The sequence below is a fragment of the Diadema setosum genome, chromosome 8 (assembly GCF_964275005.1).
Source record: "Diadema setosum chromosome 8, eeDiaSeto1, whole genome shotgun sequence".
In the NCBI taxonomy this organism is placed as follows: domain Eukaryota; kingdom Metazoa; phylum Echinodermata; class Echinoidea; order Diadematoida; family Diadematidae; genus Diadema; species Diadema setosum.
The window spans coordinates 37,897,790-37,919,124 of NC_092692.1; the positions used below are offsets into that span (position 1 = coordinate 37,897,790).

Sequence of the window (21,335 nt, forward strand, 5' to 3'; positions counted from 1 at the left end):
ATGAGCCGCCACATTCAAGACAAAGAAATAACGTACTGTCATATTTCCAATCCATGTATGTGAATTCAGTATAATGGTCTCTGAAATAATTTTCAGGGACACTTGCCTGCACATCAGTGAAAGTTCCAAAACAGACAGAAGTTGAACAAAGTGTAGCAAAAAAAGCTGCTGAAAACTGCTTGTCCAATAGTGGCGAGCCAATGGAGTGAAATGGAGTCTGTTAGAATGGATATGGATATCTGTTAGAAGTTTAACAAGTATGAAAGAACCATGAGATTTATTCCCTCATGTACATACATGTACACATGGACACAAGCCATCAATGATTTTGCAGACAGGCATGTCTCAAGACAATGTTTGACTTCTCAATGGTGAATTCAATTATAACACAAAGTGTGATATCTGCTTTATATTATATGACCTATATAGATACCAATGTGTGATTGGTCAAAATGCTGTCACGTGACCATGTTCACAAGGATGAGAAGCGTTATATTTCATAACATGACGTAAATTACGTACAATCATGGAATATAACAGCGACTACGTTAAACAAATGGCGTTATATCTGGAGGGGTGACGTAATCAAAAATCAATTGTTATGATGCGCGCAACATACACAGAGACGCTTTGCACACACACACACACACACATACTTACGAATGTAATCGTGACCGGTCGACCGACCACACGCACCATACCACTTACGTTTACAGAATGCGCTAGCGGTATTAAATGAGCATCACACTGACACGCTAGAACACTGCAAGCGCAAATTACGAAATTGCAACTGATTTGTTTTCGTCAAACTGGCATGACAGCTTTGATGAGCAGGTGCCCTTCGCTTGTGAGAGAGAAAGAATTGTTGTCCTGATAGCTCCTACTCCAATCAATGTTAGACAGTCGTGACAGGAAAGCCAAAGGATTTCCCATTACATTACCAGAGCCTGAACTGAGTAAGTTTTTATGCTACTTGTACTAGCGCAGGACCTGGACTAGGGCCAGGTCCGTAGTCTAAACAGCTCTTGTACCAGTGACCGCAGGCAGAAGAGATTAGGCCCTACATTATCAGAAAGTTCACATTCTCATACATCACCACAAACAAAATGTCAACAAGCTTGCTTTACCAAGACCAAAAGCGGCATTTGGTCTAGTCTTCTACAATTTTTACATCTCTCATTACAAAATCTGGCTCTACCGCTACGAAACTAGGCCCTACGTACGATTGATTAACGACTGTTCTAGAAATTACTTTGTGATAAACAGGCAACGGTCGTACTCCACGGAAGAACGAATTCCCGGTAGGCCTACATGAAAGCCATCGGAGTTAGATCTAGGGCCCTACGTATCTTAAGGTTACTTGTGGCTCGATTGAATACCACTGGCACTAGCGCACTGTTGTCATGCGGTACGCGCGTTCATGCAAAGGAGTAGTGTTTCTAGACCTAGTCGTTTTGCTTTAGGGCCTATACAGCAGTTTATTTCTTGTACTGTAGGTCATATAATATAACAGATATTGACTTTTTCCTTCGGTAGGAATATAACATTTAATTTCCCTTGGGAAGTTATATTTTTGTCTCGGAATACGATATTTTTCCTCAGCGCTACGCGCTTCGGAAAAATATAATAATCCTCGACAAAAATATAACTTCCCGCGAGGATCTCAAATGTTATATTCCACCTCTGGTAAGTCAATATCTGTATAATGGTCGCACATCATGTGCATTACACAAAGGTCATCACCCTTGTTATATTGCCCTTGTTTATCCTTTGTGCTATAGGGATTAAGAGAGGTGCACTTGATGATGAATCATAAATGAAGAGAGACATATGTGAGAGGGTGTTTTTGTGTCACTGTCAATATCAAAGCACAGTGCTGTGGAATAAAGTCTTGAATCTGATATTGGGGGGGGGGGGTGGAACCTTGTAGCATGTGTACTAAATCTATGGGGATATTAGAAATCAGTATGGAATGTGTTAAATCACATCTGGTTTGAGAGTCAAAAGGGTAGGGCGTACATACAATTGATATTTAAACACAACATTTAAAGTCTTTGTTTGATTTTGTTTTGTTTTTGTTTTTGTTTTTGTTTTTGTTTTTTTTTACTTTGATATTTGTATTTCGATTTAATGATTGTATTAATATATATAAAGAATAAAATGAAGGTTACCCTGTGTAGAGCATTGGATTCATAGAACTCCAGAATCCAGGATGGTCATGCAGTGGGGATATGATCTATGTTGTAAAGCTGAAATACAATTGTAGATCTGGTGTAAGTGAATATAATACACACACAAATATATATTTTATGTGAGTGAATGTTGTGTGGCATGGACATGCACACATTCCTCTTTGGGAGATGATGAACGAGCAGGTTGTGAGAGTATTACTCATGTCGGGTGGATTAAAGGCAAAAGTCCCATGTATCTTTAACCTGGCATACTTCATAGCATGATATTTGAGGCAAAGCTGTGGTGATTAAATGACACAACATGTGAATGCATGGATGGGACTGTTGCCAGAACATGGTTTGATTGCTTTTACCACAATCAAAAGGGGTCTTTCTGTAGCGTAGTGTTGTTGTCTGAGAGTCGTGGTACGAGTCTGCATGGTCGGGGGCATCTCGCCGTGATCCCCTCCCCTGTCATACAACGTCAGGTGATATTTCCCCCCTCCCCCTCCGCTAGCGGTACGCTTCCTGTGACTTTGCGCGACCCCTTCAGCCGACACATCCTCAGGAACTCGCAGCAACGTCTGTACGTGTCATTGCGCATTAGCGAAATCTTGCTGCAAGAAGGGAAGGTAGTTAGGGAAAGGGAAGAAATAATGTTGCAGGATAGATAGTACACAGAGTGAATAGTTTCTATTAACGAAAAGACCGATTCTTGTGTATGGAGCCAACCTCTTCCAGGAACTATATGCCGTTTGTGGATCCGCTAGTGTCTATTTATGGAGAGGGGGGAAATGGTTTTGAGTCATAGCTGACTGCTGATGGTGCACTGTTGGCGTAGTTATTGTGCATTATGGGTATGTCAAGAGTGTAACGTGGATCGACAGCAGCACACTTATATATGGACTTTTTAGGTGGACCCTTGTAGAGGACCTTGAAAATAACACCTTACCCATGTGCCTTGGCGTTTAATGTGACGTGACCGTAACAAGGAGGGCACAATGAGATACCTTAACAAGAAACAGACTGCAGCCAGATCCAGCCGGTATGACACATCAGAAATTAATTGTCTTCTAATTAATTGTCTTCTCTTGCACTTAATTACACCTTTCGTTGCATTGTTATGTGATCCTATGAAGTATTATTTGTGATTTAATTGTGTCTTGTATTGATTATGTGTTGGGAGTTCAGGTTCCAAACATCTACTTTGAAAGCATTTAACAGTTTTATAATCATATCTTTGATTGAATTGGACAAGTAAATATTTTAAAAAAAAATAGTTGCATGTGTTCAAAATTCATCAAGCAGTACGCCTATATGATTCAAATCTGCATACTGCAATGTACAGTAGTATATCTCATTCCGTGTTGCGGTAAATTGGCACTAAGCTTCCTGGATCCCAGGAAGAAGGGCTTGGTTCAGTTTGGCAGTCACACTAAATATACTACGGTCAACGAGATTGAGTTTTGGTTTTCAGCATTTTCTGAAAGAGCAGTTCTCAGTTCTGTCGAAATCTGAAGTGTTGAAATATATTGCACTGTACATTCAACTTGAGTGGAGATATCAAAAAGGTTTTAATAGAGACCAGTGTGTGTGTGTGTGTGTGTGTGACTTTGTGTGTGTGTGTGTGTGTGTGTGTGTGTATGTGGGAGGGGAAGGTGTATGTCGCTTTTTTTTAATTTCTTGTCATAAAACATTTGAAAGTGCTCTTAAATGGGAACAAAAATCCAGCATAGGATGCCATTGGCAGCCAAACAATCAGACATAGCCTTGGTACTCATTAAAGTTAGAAGTTATAATGACTCGGCTATGCCTAATATGCCTAATATTAAAGTACATTGTATTTTTTATGCCAAGTTGCAGGATGATCCCTTCCTTGCCATTGCTGTGAGAGTTCGATATCCCCATTGTCCTGTGTACATTAAGAATGAATTGATGTGATGTAGCTTCAGTGCGCCTTTTTAATTCCTCAAGTAATGTACCTCTGGAGTTTGGTTGTCTATTTGATAGTTCACTTATATTTTGTTGGGTTGAGAATATCAATTTTTCACAAATGGTAGGCCCTATATCATAAATTCTGAGAATCTCCCAGGCTCTTTGCTAATGATAGATAGTAATATCAATTTATAAAGCGCAAAACCTAAAGACATATATTCTTCTTCGCTGCAAAAGCTCCTGATGTACCTGATGATGATAAACAGTTAAATGACAAGACATGTTTTGAGTCATGATTTAAAGACTGCTACAGTCAATTTCCTGACTTCAAATGGTAGGTCATTCCAGAGTTTGAGAGCTGCACATGCAAACGCTCTGTCTCCCAATACTTTTGTTTTACTCATATCTTCTGAAGAAAAAAAAAAAAATCTTATTTGCTGGCATGGCTTTGATAAGTATAGTTATAGTGTGTGCCAGATGAATTCACACGTTATTTATTAAAATGTTTAGAAGTATTAGTAAACTCTTTAATTTTTTTTTTTCAATTTCCCACTGTGGCTGAAAGTTGCATGTACCTGTTCAATAACCGCTTTTTATTAAAGCTAATGTAAAAATTAACCCGTATGTGTGATCTGAACGCTCACTCGCACTCGCTTGATGTTGGTCTGTTGCATTTTTCAGGAAGGTCAACTTTGTCAGGATGCCAAACTGGCATAATTTAAAGCAAATTATTGGAGGTTTTAAAGTGAAAAAGTCTGGAAGGTCTGAAATTCATTTGTGAGATAATGAAACCATAATTCTGTTCCACTCTTTTTAATTTGGAGATGGAACCAAGTGAAAAAAAAAACAGCAATTGCATTTCAGTGTTAAAGACAGATTTAGTGCTCATTTGGCTTCATTTCAGAGAAAACTGCATTGTTGAAATATAAAGTGTGTGAGTGACATATGTGCAATATCTACAGGCACATTGCAAGAATGAACATATAATAAGTCATGCTTTGAATTAGAGTGCTGATTGACAATCTACAACTGCCACTAGGTGGCAGCTGCATTTTGTGGGTGAATCTCTACTGTCATACATCAGTGTCAGGTGCCTGTTTTCAAATGCCTGTGCTGGGAGTTGCGTAAGGGTGGCTTATCGTAACAAGACCAGCGAAATGCCCGCTTTTTTAAGCAGCAGCAATGAGTAGACAAAACTGTGCCTTTGTGAGGCTGTGCTGATTAAGGGGAGTTTACCCTATATTCATAAAATAATGTGGATTCAGTGAATGCAGGGAGGTTAATGAAATACCAAATCTGGCATTTTGAAGAAAATCAAACAATGTGATCAAAAGTCAAAGCATTTTTATAAGTTTTGGGCCATTGCACATACTCTCTTTTCTAGATTACAACTCCATTAAAATATATACATCTAGACACAATATTGCAATGATGTTCTTAGAAAACTTCCCACAAATCATTTTTCCCAGGACACTAAAAAAAGAAAGAAAAAAGAAAGTCAATCCCTCCTTCAGGAGAATGATGTTTTCCGCAAGTCACTATACAGTAGGAGAATGTGTACCATACATAAGCAGTGACATGAAATCTTGGTGTGCGTGTTCTAAACATTATGAACTTCAAAGATTAATAGTATTTAAAATGATTGCCCAGGATTCTTCAGTTTTTTGCTTTATGTTTTACTAAACATTCACCATTTGTTGAATCCTCATGATGGTAAGGAATGCCATACTGATTATAAGATTACAATGACAAAAGAATAACAGAACTGATATCTCAATATCTCATGATAATAGTGTTAGGTTTTCTGATTTCATAACTATTCACTTATTGTTTGAAAGAGCCAAAAAGGTGATATTTTTCCATGAATTTTAATGGTTCTGAACACATAGCACAAAAGACAATGATTTGCATGCTATTTCCACAAATTCTGCTGGGAATATAAGAAGTGTGTCTGGGCATATTTTCTTTTTCAATGATAATTCATTTTTAACAAAGCTGTCTATATAGGAAATGATTATTGAAATACTGGCAGATGTTGAGTGAACCTCATAGGCTTTCATCCAAAAAAGAGGGGGGGGGGGGGGATAGAGACCAACTGCCAGATGTCCCATAAACCCTTCAGCATCATTGTTTTGGGGTGAACAATGGGTGAGTCACAGTACCCCTTTCACTCCTGTGTACTTCCCATAAGCCTAGCTAGATTACTCATCATATGCCACTACAAGGTCACGCATGATGCATCAAAGGAAGGGGGGGGGGGGGGGGGAGGAAGAGAACCCCAAACAAAAGCAACAAACATAAATGGGGAAGGGGTATGAATTTTCAGTTGACAGATTATAACTTATGTACAAAATGCTTGGGGGAAGTGAGTTTGGAGTTGTCACATGTATGGGAACTGATTTGGAAATGTTCTTCTATTTCTAAGATTTTTTGTGCCTGTCTAATCAATCTTTCCTTTCTGGGGGCAATTCTGACAGCAGTCTTGAATTATGTTGCTTCAAGACATGCTTTTATTTGTTTGCTTTTTGAAATCAGATTCAACCATTTATTATATTGAGGTTTTTTCCCTACAAGTTTTGCAGTCTGAATGGTTTGACATAGGAGACACAATTTAGAAGTCGGAGGTCAACTCGACAGTGTAATCACTTTTGTTGTGGTGCATCCATTTGCATTCCATCCAATCTTCATAAATCAGATTGATCAGCAAACATTTATGAAGGCTGGTATACTTAATAATTTGTGTTTTATTATCAACATGCTATTTCCTTGTAAAACATCTCATGGAACCTACGATTTATAAAAATAACTTGAATTAACACACACACAACAAAAAATCAGCTTCTGCTATTGAATGTATGTTTTGTTTAAGGTAAACAGGAAATTTCACTTTGTTGGGTGACTTATCAGACAAAGAATTTTACCTAGTCCTTGACATTTCCACATTCGTGGTACCAGGTACGTAATGGTTAATTTTTTTAGCTAATTTCAAGTGACAGAAACATGTAGATCACTTCTCTCTTGACAAGCAACTTCAAGGACAAAAACAAAGGAGAGGAAAAGAGAAAAGGAGTTTTCTGACTGTTTTTCAAATTTTGCTGTCACTAGCTATGTCTCAGACAATGAGACCTTGGCCCATTTCATTGCTGCTTATATATAGAGCAACTGACAATAATTGCAGACATTTAAGAAATACACATCCCAGATTTTGTTTTCTAGAAATTAACCACGCTAGAGAGAAAGTGTCTGTCTGCTTTGAGTAATCCCTCTTTGGTCACTTGTTTGGCGGAGAGAGTTGTGGTCAGGGTAAAGCCCTATACTCCCACAGTCTCCCTTCTGTATTCTTTCTGCTTCCTGCCAACACAAAATGCTATGCATGGGACATTCAATAATAACTCTCCAGCTGGTTGAGGTCTGCAGAGATTATGATGAGTCTCTATCCATGTTAAACGTTATTCTGTCACAGCCATATCAAAGTTTAAGTGGTGCCTAATCCTTGCTATGAATTCCCTCACGTTAGTCACATAAATGAAAAGCCCCAATTATGTAAAAAAGAAAGAGAAAAAAAAATTATGTCACCCATTTAAATTAGAGAAATCTGAGTAGAAGAGTAAGAACAATGAAAAGGCATGAAGAAACAACTTCGAAGAAATAGGAAAGGTACATGTACATTCCACATTATTTCATGGTCCCATGCTTTCAAAATTAGGTTAGTGGAAAAATACAAACAAGTATAAACAAACAACATTTAACGAAATTTAATGAAAAGTTTTAAATATGTTCTCCATTAGCCTTCATAGGTAGACCAGTCAGATAAGATACTTTGATACTCATTTTCAGGAATCATCAATATCATAGTACTAATAAAACGTTATTGCATTTAATTATTGCATTAACATTATTTACAGAAAATATACATTGCGACAAAAGATGCTATGTATTATGTGCATTAATTTTTCAATTTTTCATTTTTTCCATTATTTAAAAGAAGCTTTTAATTTAGTCTAGTTAAATCTATGCCACATCCTTGTCAATGTTTAGTGAACTGTTAGTGAACATTGGGAAGATTGATCAAGAATACAACATCTATTTTCTGTTCAACCATTTAAGGCATGATAAAAACAATAATTTAAAACAAACTCACATATTATGTGAGTCACTTTTAAAAGATATGTTCTTGAAGTACATAATTAAATTCTATACTTGAATATCATACTTCAGTCTGAAGGAAACAGTTGATATCACTTGAATGATGGCTGTACATTCTATCAGCAAAGTTTCATAGAAGTTCTTGAGAAGTCACTAATTACATGCATACATTCAGAAGAATTTTGTTTGCAAGGTTAAAGCTTATGAGTGAAGTTATTTGATGAAATTGTAGGTAAAGTGTGTGACATTGGGCTGTGTGACGTGCCAACCTGTTACATTCAAGTTAAGGCATCGACTTGCTAATGCTTGAGTGGGAGATTTAATGAGGCCATCGGAAGGTCAACGGAATAAGGGGCACCTTGCCAATTTAAGTATGATATGAAGACTTGTGGATATAAAGGGATTATAACGAGCCAAATACATATAAAATCATGGTAATTGAATACCACAGAGATGCGCTTTTTTTTTTTTTACTTTGAATCATCGCTTGGCACAGCGATGTTTCAATATTCATAGATTTCGCATGTCACCTGTGGGATGGATTATGATTAATAATGCATGGTGTTTCAACATCAGCCTCAGATCAACATTGAAAGAAGGCAGCGGATGTGATGAAGGTTAAAAGAACCAGAATAGAGGAAATACGTCAAGGAATAGATTTGTTATGAAATGGCAGTACTATTAGGAAAAAATAAACAAACAATAAATCGATAAAAGTCTGTTTGACGTCAGACAAGATATTTAAAATCCCCCGTGTTTGAGATCGAGAAGTCGTATGACATGGTGCTCAAGGTAGTATTGGTCACATGACAGATATGAATGGCATAGATTCTGTCACATGAGTTTTGTTACCTTTTTCACCTTCCTTGAGCAAAGGCCAAGTCTACTTTTTTTTTAAAATGAATATTCTGATATGATAAACATCTTGGCCCGAATTCACGAAGGTGGTACAAATGAAACCATGGTTTAAACCATGGACAAAAACCATGGAGCGCCAAGTGTCGCATGGAACATTTTGTTACAAAATAAGTAATTTCGTCGATGAAATGATTATTTTCTAACGAAATGACAACATTTTGTAACTAAATGAACATTTCGTCCACGAAATGATAATTTCATTTACCAAAACAGTCATTTTGTCGACGAAATGACTGATTTCGTAACGAAATATTCCGTGCGACACTTGGCGCTCCATGGTTTTGTCCATGGTTTAATTTGTATCACCTTTGGGAATTCGGGCCCTTGTGTGTCAGAAGGTGTGTTATGAACATCTTTACTGATTCTGAAATAGAATTATGCTGAAAATGGATCATGTAGTATTTCATCTACCAGAGAAATTCAGGGTAGACCCTAGCAAACTCACATTGATTAGGCGAATAAAAAACAATATTCACAGCATGAAATTTTCAAAGATTGGAGCCAATGGCCTATTTTGCTTGGTTCGTCATTATATTATTCATTATGTTATAGAGTGACAGATGAATAAGACTGTGATGATACTATTACCTGTAAACAATGACAACATTAATCCATTAGTTGATCATGGTATTAATAATCATGATAACAGGCTATTATAACAGATTTTTCCTCGAGTATTTCCTTGACAGGTGTTTGGGTAAAGGCTCCATACAACAATCCAGTATCTACATATTCACTTTGACTTGCCCACAGAATTCTAATTACCATGTGCATGTTACTTACAACAATCCGGTATCTACGTACTGTACGAGCTGAAATTTTCGTGTACAGATATTTTCACGAATTGCTACTTGGAGGACATTTGTGAGTGTTGTTAATTTCGCGGTTGCGACGGTCTAACTGAACGTAACTATTTGCGCGTTGTTATTTTCGCGGTTCAAAGGCAATTTTCGAAATTCGCGAAAATAAAACCACCGTGAAAATTTCAGCTCGTACAGTATTCACTTTGACTTGCCCACAAAATTCTAATTACTACGTGCATACTTACAACAATCCAGTATCTACGTATTCACTTTGACTTGCCTACAAAATTCTAATTACTATGTGCAAGTGGGCAAATTGGTTTGTAGCACCTATTGGTAATGACGATGACAAGAGTATTTTGAAATACAGTGCAGGGTAGAGAATGTGTTCTCCTTAAAGGACAAGTTAACCTTCATAGACATGTGGGTTGAGTGAATGCAGCAATATTAGTAGAACATATCAGTGAGAGTTTGGGGAAAATTGGACAATCCGTTCAAAAGTTATGAATTTTAAAGTTTCTGCTCAGTCACGACTGGATGAGAAGACTACTGTAGCTTGTGATGTCACATGTGTACAGTGATATAAAGAAAAAGTAAAGAAAATTCACCATATTTTCACTTTTCTCACATAACAAAAGAACATTCAACTTCTCTCTTTCAGAAAGCAGGGGGAATGATATTACCCTTAGCATACGTCAGTAAAAAGTTGAAGAAATGTGCACTAAAAGATTTAGGTTTTGTGAAATTCTCCTTTTATTTTCCTTATGTCATTGTATGCATGTGACATCATACACTGTAGTAGTCTTCTTATCCAGCAGTGACTACACAGATGCTTTAAAATTTCATAACTTTTGAACGGATTGCAAACTCTCACTATTTATGTGTTCTACTAATATTGATGCATTCACTCAAACCCGTGTATATGAAGGTGAACTTGTCCTTTAACCCATTGAGGACGGACTGATTTTGCTACAACACGCATTTCCCATAGACACCTGCCCGAGTATACTGGGGACTCATCCTCAACGGGTTAAAGATATATTTGTATAAAGCAATCTAGCAAGCATCCCCATGCACCCCAAAAAGACAGAATAAGGTCAGATACAAGTGTATATTATATAGGTGATACTGGAAAAAAGAAATATGCGGATGTCTTGATTAGAGTTGCACTGATAGACGTCAGTGATGTGTTTCATCTTGCCGACTCAAAGGCGAGACAACCATGTGATTGACAAACAACTCGTACAGCAGGATTGCATAGTTTCGACTCATCGGCTGTGCAACGTTTTCGTGCACATGTTGTGCATTTAATTTCCCTTGTCAAATGTAAATTATCGTAAGTAAGTCAGTGATGCAGTGAAGTGCTAATAATTTAGAAGGAGATAGAGAGAAAAAGATATGAAGACTGCATATATATATATATATATATATATATATATATATATATATATATATACACATTGTATGTGCATACAACCCTTTTGTGCCAGATATAACTACGCCTCTTTTGGCAGAGAGTACTGTGTGAGTGGAAGATTTCGCTGTGCTTTTATTTCAAATTTGGGAATGTCTTTAAAGCCTACTGATCCACAAAGCATCTCACAGAAATATTACCACCCATTACATAGAAATATGTCTCATATCCAGTGTGGGAAATACACCGTATGGCTGATTTCTTTTTCTAGGAAATGGATATATACACTACATATTTCTTGTGCTATTGCTGTGGTGAACATCAAAAAGTAAAATCATCATTGTGCTAACTGGTTTGCCTACAATGTGGTTGCTTGTGATATTACTGTATAGGAAAAGCATCCTAAACTACAAAACTCTAGATGTTCTATTATGTGATATGCCGTGAAACTTCCACTAACTGTATGCTTTCTATTAAAAGCCAACTAAAACATGGATCTAGGCTTCATTTGATTATTGTAAATGTAGGCTTCAGTATATACACGTATGAATTTTTTTGAAAGTAATGTAATCTATTTTGTTTGAAGTCAAGCCACAAAATACTCTTCAATTCTTTTTAGGGAGCAAATGCTCCCATGTACAAGTGCAGATTCCCTCTGAACCAGTTTTAAAATAGCAGACTTTGAATGAAATAAATCTCTCAGTGACTGAATAGTCTGAAAGATTCTATGCACATATTAGTATATGTTGCATACTGTCTCTTTTGAAATACGTGAAGAGGTCTAATCGAAACTGCCCAAGCAGTCGTAAGGTCGTTAAGTTTTGAGACAGATGTCCACTTCAATGATGAAACATGTCTCTGCCATTGAGTGTGATCCATATCTGACGTACATGGCCGTAAGCTCTTGGACCTTGAGGGAGCAGGGGAACCGACAATGCGCGATATCTAATCAGCGCTTGATTTAAACCCGTAATACGCTTAATGCTTCTGGGCCTTGTTAGCCAGCGGACCGGAGTCTATAAATGTATTTGTGGATTTGTGCGACTCCAATGCCGTTCGTAAAAGGATAACGGGAAGGCGGTATCTTCGTCACAAGATAGGGCATAAATAGTTAATTGTGCGTTAGAAGCCACCATAAAACGCTTCTCTGTGCGAGGCAGGGGAGAGAGAGTTTTCCTTGTAGAAGTGTTCGCCTGCTGTTGGGTAAAGACTGTGGGGACTTGTGATCGTGGAAACAGGCAGGCCATTCATTGTTGACTTTCCTAGCATGCCTGGCATGGCGCTCTCGTGAGTATCAGAATCAAAGGGGGGAAGGGGGAAGGAGATTAAAGAGCCGCCGAGAGCGGAGACGACATCTGGATAAAGTATGAGTGTGGCCAATTTACATTGGTGAAGCTAGTGTAGTGAAATTTTCGTCAAGATATTTTCCGTTGACATCTTGTCTTCCCTGGTCTGTGTGGTGCATTGTCAAAACATTTCCACGTTGATTAATCCCTTTTCAAATCTCAGACACTCTAATACATGTACTTATTGACAAAACATCTCTCCTTTATATGATGGTAGTTAGGTTGTAATAACACTTCAATATCTATGATAAAGAATCAAAATATCTTGACGTACTATATTTAGATTCATTGTGGTTAATTTTTTTTTTTTTTAATGGCATGAGATAATTAGAAGACACCTATTGGGTTCAGAGAAATAATGAAATAATTGGTAATTTTTGTGGTGTTTCGTAAATCTTTTTTTTTTAATCTTTGAACTTTCCTTAGCTTAATGATTTAAATCAGTGTACCAATTAAAGTGTAATGATCCATACACCATCTTATGTGCTATATGTAGTAATGTTACTTTCTTTTGTGATATAAAGCCATTTGTCGAGATATCTCTCTGCTTCAATGTGACATCAGCAACCCCTCCCCCCCCCCCCAAAGAAAATGAAAAAAAAAAATCAGGATGTCAACTTCAGGTGAGATATGTGTGATGGTAGAGGGCTTAATAAAGAGTGTCATAAAAGATGAGAAATATCTTGTAATCATCAATTTCAATAACCTTTCATAGGAGACTTTGAGGTGAGTGCATGATTGTGTGTCTGTCTGCAGCAATCACGTTATAAAAGTAGATTGATGCTGACACGTTCCCGCGCTGCTTTTAACTCCGCGAGGTCAAGCGACAGGGTCAATTTTGCAATAAGTAAATGTAATTGCCAAACAAAATTACATTCAGCAAGATAATCAGTGTATTGACCTTAGCATTTCATTCTGGAGAAGTAATGGCCTTCAGAATGTATTTGTATCCATACAAGTACTTTGATGTGGTACTGTAGCAATATTCTCCATTTGGACAATGCAATCACATCTCGTTTAGCCTGGAGTGACAATATTTGTTGTGTGATAAGTAGAGGCACTTATGCTGTCATTTTCAACTAGTGTAGACATGGTGTTGTAGTGGGCTCTCTCTGTGTTTTATATCAGGATTGTTTTTGTGTTTGTGAATTTTGCGAGTTGACTAATTTTCACAAAATTAACAGCACGCCAGAATATAGTCTCCTGTCGCACAAATACAATGTGTGTTGTCTCCAAAGTTGGAAATGACAAACTTTGCTCCTTGAAAAAGAAGATATTGATCTGTCGCTGTAGTTCTCGATCATGTATTTGACCAAACATGAAATTGCCTTGCAAGTCTGGATTTGTTTAAGAATTATACTTGCAAAATAAATAGTGTACATACGGTATGTCATGTCGACATTGGGCGTGGAGACTGTGCACTTGTATGGGAAGACTACTTACTGAGTAATCTGAGCCCATTGGCTACCAGAACCAAATGGCATCTGGACATGGTCTTCAGACATTTCATAATGTAATATGAAAAGGGTTAACCAAAGGTGCCAACTTTTCCGCTTTCGTTGGGCGGTATCCGGCTTTGAGGCCATTTTCTGAAAATCTCCTGCCCTTACGCTTGAGTTTGAATTCCAGCCATGTGTTCAAGTTGTATCTTATTTTTCTTAAACTTCTTGCTTTCTGCCGACTGGAGTCCCGGTCAACTTTAAGTTTTGTCATATTACAAAAAAAAAAAGGCTAAGATAGCACTATAGAGCATCTGTGACCCTATAGAGCTACCAGGGTCCTGAAGCGGGCTCTGGATTGACCCTATCCGCAAGGGATTTAAAGGTCCAGTTTACCTTTGGGAGCAGTGATTTTAAAAATGTTTAAGATATCACATTTCATGCATATGTGTAGGTCTGTTGTATCACAAAACATCCTACCATATAAGATTTTTGCAATAAAGCCTAAAATATATGGAGATATTAGTATTTTTCTCAATAAACCGTAACTATAGACGGTTTAATCTGGAAGCATTCTTATTATAACTATTGTTCACATTTTGTGTATTTAACAACACTTAACATCGATTATACGGATTCAAATTTTTACAGTGGTTCTTTCTAGACCCTAACTCGCATTTTAGAACTATTTTGATTAATTTGAAGCACTAATGCTGGGTTTTTGTTTCATCTGCAAATGGTAAACAATGCCTTTAAAGGTTGTGATGTGTGCTACCTGCACAATATACAAAAATATTGTGCCAATGGTTTCGCAATCAGGGTCACCAGTTTGCTTGGGATTCCAGGCGGGGGAATCACCTGTTTAACCTGTAGAGGACATGCTGATTTTGCTACTTAACATGCATTTCCGTAGACACCTGCCTGAGCATACTTGGGACTAGCCTTCAATGAGTTTAGAGATGCTTTGGTTTGGTGTTTGTGGTCAATCCTTTTAGATCAGTTTGTACCTAGAGAAAACTCCCAACTGCAAAACCACTCTTCTCTTTGAGGTTGTGTGATTGTTGCTAGAAAGAAAATAAAAACACACACACACAAAACAACAACAATGTCGTATGCTATTTCAACATCTTCTTAAGATAACCGCACAACTTTGCTGAGATACTCAAGTGTTATATATTGTTATACACATTAATGTCACATACTCACATTACTTGTTTAGGAAAAGGAGTAATACTGTAAAAGTGGATATTTTCACACAGGTAATATTTTGCGCTATTCTTGTTAAGACGAATTTCGCATGTTTATAAATTTCACAAAATCAAAATTGTAAATATATTACATATAGCAACAAAAAAAAAAAAATATTTGCATACTTTTATTTCAATGCTAGTTTCTGGTCACATAAAATGCGGAAAATTTATCGTGCTGCAAAAATTTCCACTCCTACAATAATACCCACTGTAATACCTTTCACCTATGTTTGATGTTCTTCTTTCTTCCTTTGCCGTTGCAGTCGGTTGATGTCCCAGACCGCCAACTTCTTTGGCGTCGGTGACAACTGTCAGGAGGACCACGACAGGTGGCGGCGGAGGCAGTCCCGGTACTTGAGCCGGCGGCATGGCGGTATCAAGAGGGAGTGTGAACCCGCCCCTCTCCAGGAGGACCTGTTCGGGGTGCCCCTCCCAAACATCGTCGACCCTCTTGGTAAGAGTCCACTTCTTCTCAAAAACCAAATTAAAGGGATGGTACGGTTTCGGTTAAGATGAGGCTTCAGGTTTCCAATTTTTTTTTATGATGATTACTTGAGGTAATACAAAACCTTATGAAATAAGAAAAAGCATATCATTCTAAGAGGAATTCAAAGTTTATTTGTTGAAAATTGGTTTTGAAATATCTGAGAAATCCAAAACAAAGCAATCCTAAGAAAAGGTGGGACCCACCTTTTTTTTTATTAGGATTGTTTTGTTTTGTTTTGTTTTTACTTTGTGTTTGGGTATCAGCCATTTCAAAAAGAATTTTTGTCAAAATCAACTTTTGAATTACTCTTAGAATTTTATGCTCCTTAACATTTCTTAAAATGGTTTCTAGATATTTCCACAAAAAAAAAAAGAAAAAAAGAAATTAATGCCGAGTCCTTACCTCAACCAATACTGTACTATCCCTTTATTATTGTCTTTGGAGAAAGTACCATTTGTGTCATCATTAGAGAGGCGTGTCCAAATTTCACTGCTTATCTTTGTATTGGAGAAAGATGAGATGGAACTGGTCAAATTTATGAAAATTTGCACAAAACCAGAAAAATGTTATAAATATTTGCTTAAATCCAACAAAAAAAAAGAGAACTTAGAGTGGTATGCAGAGTACATGTGAGGTCTGTGACCGACCTAGGAGTTGGTTTGGATGCACAATATTGTGTTTATCATGCTTTTTTCTTTCTTTTGCTGGTTAGAGAGAGCAATGGTTTCCTTTTTCCTGTGTAATTCTAATGCACCATTTTTTTCTTTCTAGGTACAGAAACTAGAGAGTCAAATAATTTGAAAATGAAGTTGGGATGATAACTGAAAACTTAAGTAGTCTTTCATTCCATTTTTTCTTTTTATCTCCAAAGCTGGAATATTTGTAAATTCTCAAGCAGATACAATACAACCAGACTCCCAACCATTCTGAATTTGGAGGAAAGAATTGGAATTTTCACCATTCCCAGCTCTTGTTTTAGTAGGAGTTTCCTATTTTTCTTGATAATTTTACTACACACTCCAATGGAAACTGCTCTTTTTTTCCTACTTTTGAGCCAAATCATTCCTATTTTTTCGTTCAGAAAGGTTGGGAGGTCTGTATAACACATCCCGAGGTTATTATGGTACTAAAGATGCATGCAGTGGTTACCATTCACAAGTATGAAAGTATGAATATATATCTCTCACCACTTATCAAATATAATACAGTATGTCACATTGTCCTTCACTGCCTGTGTTGAATTCACATTCACATGTAATTTGGAAAAGTGCCAGACCGATATTAGGGGAAAATCAAACATTTATTCCCACACCATGTGGTTAACCATGGATTAAACTGATGCATGGTACATCAACATACTCTGGCCTGAGTTCATACATTGTTTGCCCTACCTGCTGGAATTTTTTTCCCCTTTGAATTGGAAAGAATTGTATGTCAGAGTGATGTATTTATACTTGAAGGTAATGGTTCATGATACAGGCGTGTACTACTGCACCTTTAGAGTTTTGACATACTTTATAAGATAATGTCAAATGGCAAGGCAAAGTAATTTAAGTTTCCATTACATGTAGGCATCTGTCTCTGGAAATGTTAAGAGAAGCACAAACATTTGTTTGTTTGTTTGATTGATTGATTGATTGTTTGTTTGTTTGTTTGTTTGTTTGTTTATCATGACCAATGTATGTGCTGTGTTGTCATACAATATACATGTAAATATGTCACACCTCCCTGCACTCAGGGTATTCACTCATGGATTAACTGCTGGAGTTATATGCTGCCATCTGTTGACAAATGCATTGTAGGTTCACACATCTGCAGTCACTTGTTCAGCGTTCGGGGAGAAAATTTGTAAGCAAGGCAGTCTGTAAAGAATATTGACCTCTTACCCCATAGACAGACACATGTTTGAAAATGTAACCATTGTGTTTGAGATAATCATTGAGTACTGCAAAGACTGTAGTGCAATGAGATGTACTGCTTAATGTCCAATTTGCTTTCAAACCTTTTGTAGTATCAATACATATTTTTAAGTATCCTGTGATGATATTATCTTTGTAATTGATAATATCCCCCTGTCACTGTGTTGCTGTTCTTATCCGCAGCAGTTTAAAGTGATGGTTTCAATATTTCTGCTCAAATAAAGAAGTGGTATCTACAGTATTTGTGGTAGCAATATAAAAGGTAGCAGTAGTAGTGGAAGTGTGGAAGTAGTGGTGATGATATTAATAGTACTAGTGGTAGTAGAACTAGTCATAATATTTTCAAAATAGTAGTAGTAGAAGTCAAAGTAGTGGTTGTGTGTAGTAGTCTTGATAGAAGTAGTAATATGTGACCAGCTACAACAAGAGGATCCTAAAGTCCCTGACGGCTGAGCCGAGAAAATCGAGTTTGAAGTCACATCATCAAAATTGGTCAAAATAATCGGATTTCTGTTTTTGGCATAATTTTGTAGTCTAATGTTTTGTCTATCATCTGCCAAAATTACGAAGCTAAATGACCAAACGAAATTCAAGAAATTAGCGTTCTTCTGGGCCATGATTTTCCAACTTTCAATGTAACAGAAACATGTCTGAAGATTTGGATTTAGCGCCGCAACTAGACTCCGCCCCCAGCAACAAGGGAGTGATCTTATTGGTCAGTGCGTGGCATCCTGATTACTGATTGGTCATGCGTAGACCGTTGGCGCTAAGCTTGAATGAACATCACAGAGGTCGCTAGGAGCATACCTTCTATTTGTCAAGCGGTGAAAACTGTCTCGCCTCCCCTTGATCATGTTAGCGTCGGAAGGAAAACTTTCAAGGCGTTTTTCTCGAAAATCTGATTTCCTCAATCACTTCACATGCACTAATAAAATCATCGATATCTCCGTAACCGAGTACTTTTATGAGTTGTGCTATATATGAAATTAAAGTGGAAGAGTAAGGGAACAATGTCATGTCATTTTCAGAAAATTGTCCTCCCCGACTTTCGGATCCTTTTGTTGTAGCGGGTCACATATATTTATAACTGGTAAATGTTGAGGTAGTAAAGAGCAGCAGTAACCTCTTCAGAGCCGAAAATAGCAATAGTCTGGTGATTCTAAGAACCACTGTTATATTACTCATCTTCCTGAAGTGAAAATATTATTGAAAACTCCTTTTGTTTTGGATTATAAATCTAAAGGCAAAAAAATCTTTGAACATTGCACAAAGTTTTCTACATTCATGACTGCTTTCCTCCTACTAAGAGTTGTGAGTAAAAAGGTGCAAATTAAAATTGCTTGTGCATTGCAAATTATTCATGGGTGTGTCATTCTGGAATTCTACGGTGTAGCTTACTCAGACTGGTGACACACCCCCCCCCTTTTTTTTTGGGGGGGGGGGGATTATAGAAATCCAAGCACTGTCCTTGCTGCTTGTAGGACAGATTAGCTTCAAATTAAATTGCTTAAAATGGGTTGATTAGTATCACTGGAAATTTTGACCCATGGGACTTGATATAGAAAGCTGGGTTTTGTAAAGTTCAAGTTATCTGAAAACTGATCTTAATTGAACTGAAGTGGCAGCCGATTTGTAAGCAATTGTAATTTGTAATTTCTCATGACTCCTATAACTGTATATAATTCTGTGAACCTACCTCTTAAAATAGGTCTTTAACTCCATAACATTGATTGATTTGGTAGTCTTCCATGAAGGATATTGCAGCTTATCTCCTGCAGAACTCACCCCAAATCTTGAACTTTTAACATTTGAATAAACTCAATCATTAGGGATGAATCAAGTTTACAATTTCAGGTGACATAATGACTCGGAATATTTTTGTGTTGCTCTTTTCCAAGCACAGCACCGAAAAGATCACTTCCTAAACTTGTCATTTGTCTGAAGGAATTTGGGCCTTGCCTTTACCTGTTCATTGAATTTCCTGATTGCGAAGATAATTGAATTATTCTAGAGCTGTCCTTGCCTGACACACTGTCTGATAGATGTTGTTGGTTTGATTGTATGTCCATCATTACAAACCCCACAGAGATGGTATATATTGCCCTGTGCCTGGAGATACTGCATTCACATTCAAATTACTGTTGGTAATCCGAAATACTGCATTCACATTCAAATTACTGTTGGTAATCCGAAATTTTTTATTCCCTGTCATTGTGTTGCTGTACTAATCATCAACACTATTTCGCGATGGTCTTAGTAGTTTTTCTAGTACAAATGTAGTAGATATATAGAATGTAGTATTTGTTGTAATAGTGTAAGTAGCAGCAGTAGTGGAAGAAGTAGCGATAATATTGTCCTAGCAGTAGTAGAAGTAGGGATTTATGTATATATTTTTAATCGCAGTAGAAGTAGTAAAAGGGCAGTTCTTGCACTGATTGCCATGAATTCATCTAAATAGATTTGGGCTGTGCCTTACTTAACACCATGGTAATATATTGCCACCATTCTTATTAGCTAAATACAATAATGTACCACAGTAATAGATACTGCTGTACTGCTGTAAATACCCCGATATTTTTGGCGAAAAAAAAAAAAATACACCTCTTGGAGGAAAGCACTGCACATATATATACATGTGTATCTTCCAGGACAGGAAGTGTTTCAGGTCACATAAGAAATAACACCGCAGTGTGATGGATGGTACATGTGTACATATTTCGTATTGATGCACACTCGAAAGTATTTCAAAGAAAATTTGAATTACTTCCCTAAATACCACCATATTTTGCTAAGTAAATCCTGGTGTTTTTGCATGTACATTATGAAAATACCACGTATTTCACCACAAGTGTTAACACTGGTTAATGGACCTAGCTAGAACTTAAAACAAATGGTTTCTGTAACCAATGGATTAACCCATAGAGTCCTGAGGGAATTTTGCTGCAAAACTCAATACCTTTTCATCAAATGTTATCAACATTTTCATTTCACTCTACGTTGTATATTTGAGAAAGGATAGATGGAAGTGAAAAGTTTCTTAACCCAGAAAAATCAGAAATTTGCAAGATGTTGCCAATTGAGAGAGAAATAGGATTTTTTTACTTGTAAAATGTGTTGCCAGTTCACGAGGCAGTTGAAAGACAGATAATGGGACCGTATGGCTTATATATTTGCTCGTGCAGTGAAAGTTCTAGTTTCAGGTTACTGACTTTATAGTCGGAAGATGGTTCTGATTATCAAACACACACACACACACACACACACACACACACACACACACACAAAATCAATTTTACATCATACATGAATTCAGCATGCAATTAGGATCGTAAGTGCATTTCACTCATTTGCCCTGTAATTTTGCTGGGCCCCTATACAGTTCCCGACAACATGTCACTCCAAATAGTGATGTCTGATGCCAAATCCACAAACGAAATCAAAGCGAAAACGAAGTGGCATATGAAATGCTCGGATATCTGAAGAGTGCTTTCTCCCAACAAGGCAAAG

General features: G+C 37.1%; 1 protein-coding gene across 1 annotated transcript in view; it reads left to right on the plus strand.

The window, feature by feature from the left end:
* Positions 1–21,335, plus strand: part of LOC140232243 (inactive rhomboid protein 1-like) — an 88,427-nt gene that overhangs the window by 18,973 nt on the left and 48,119 nt on the right. Inside the window, exon 2 of the mRNA XM_072312377.1 lies at positions 15,686–15,876. Within this exon, the coding sequence (XP_072168478.1) occupies positions 15,686–15,876 (191 nt within the window). The remainder of the gene's footprint in view (positions 1–15,685; positions 15,877–21,335) is intronic.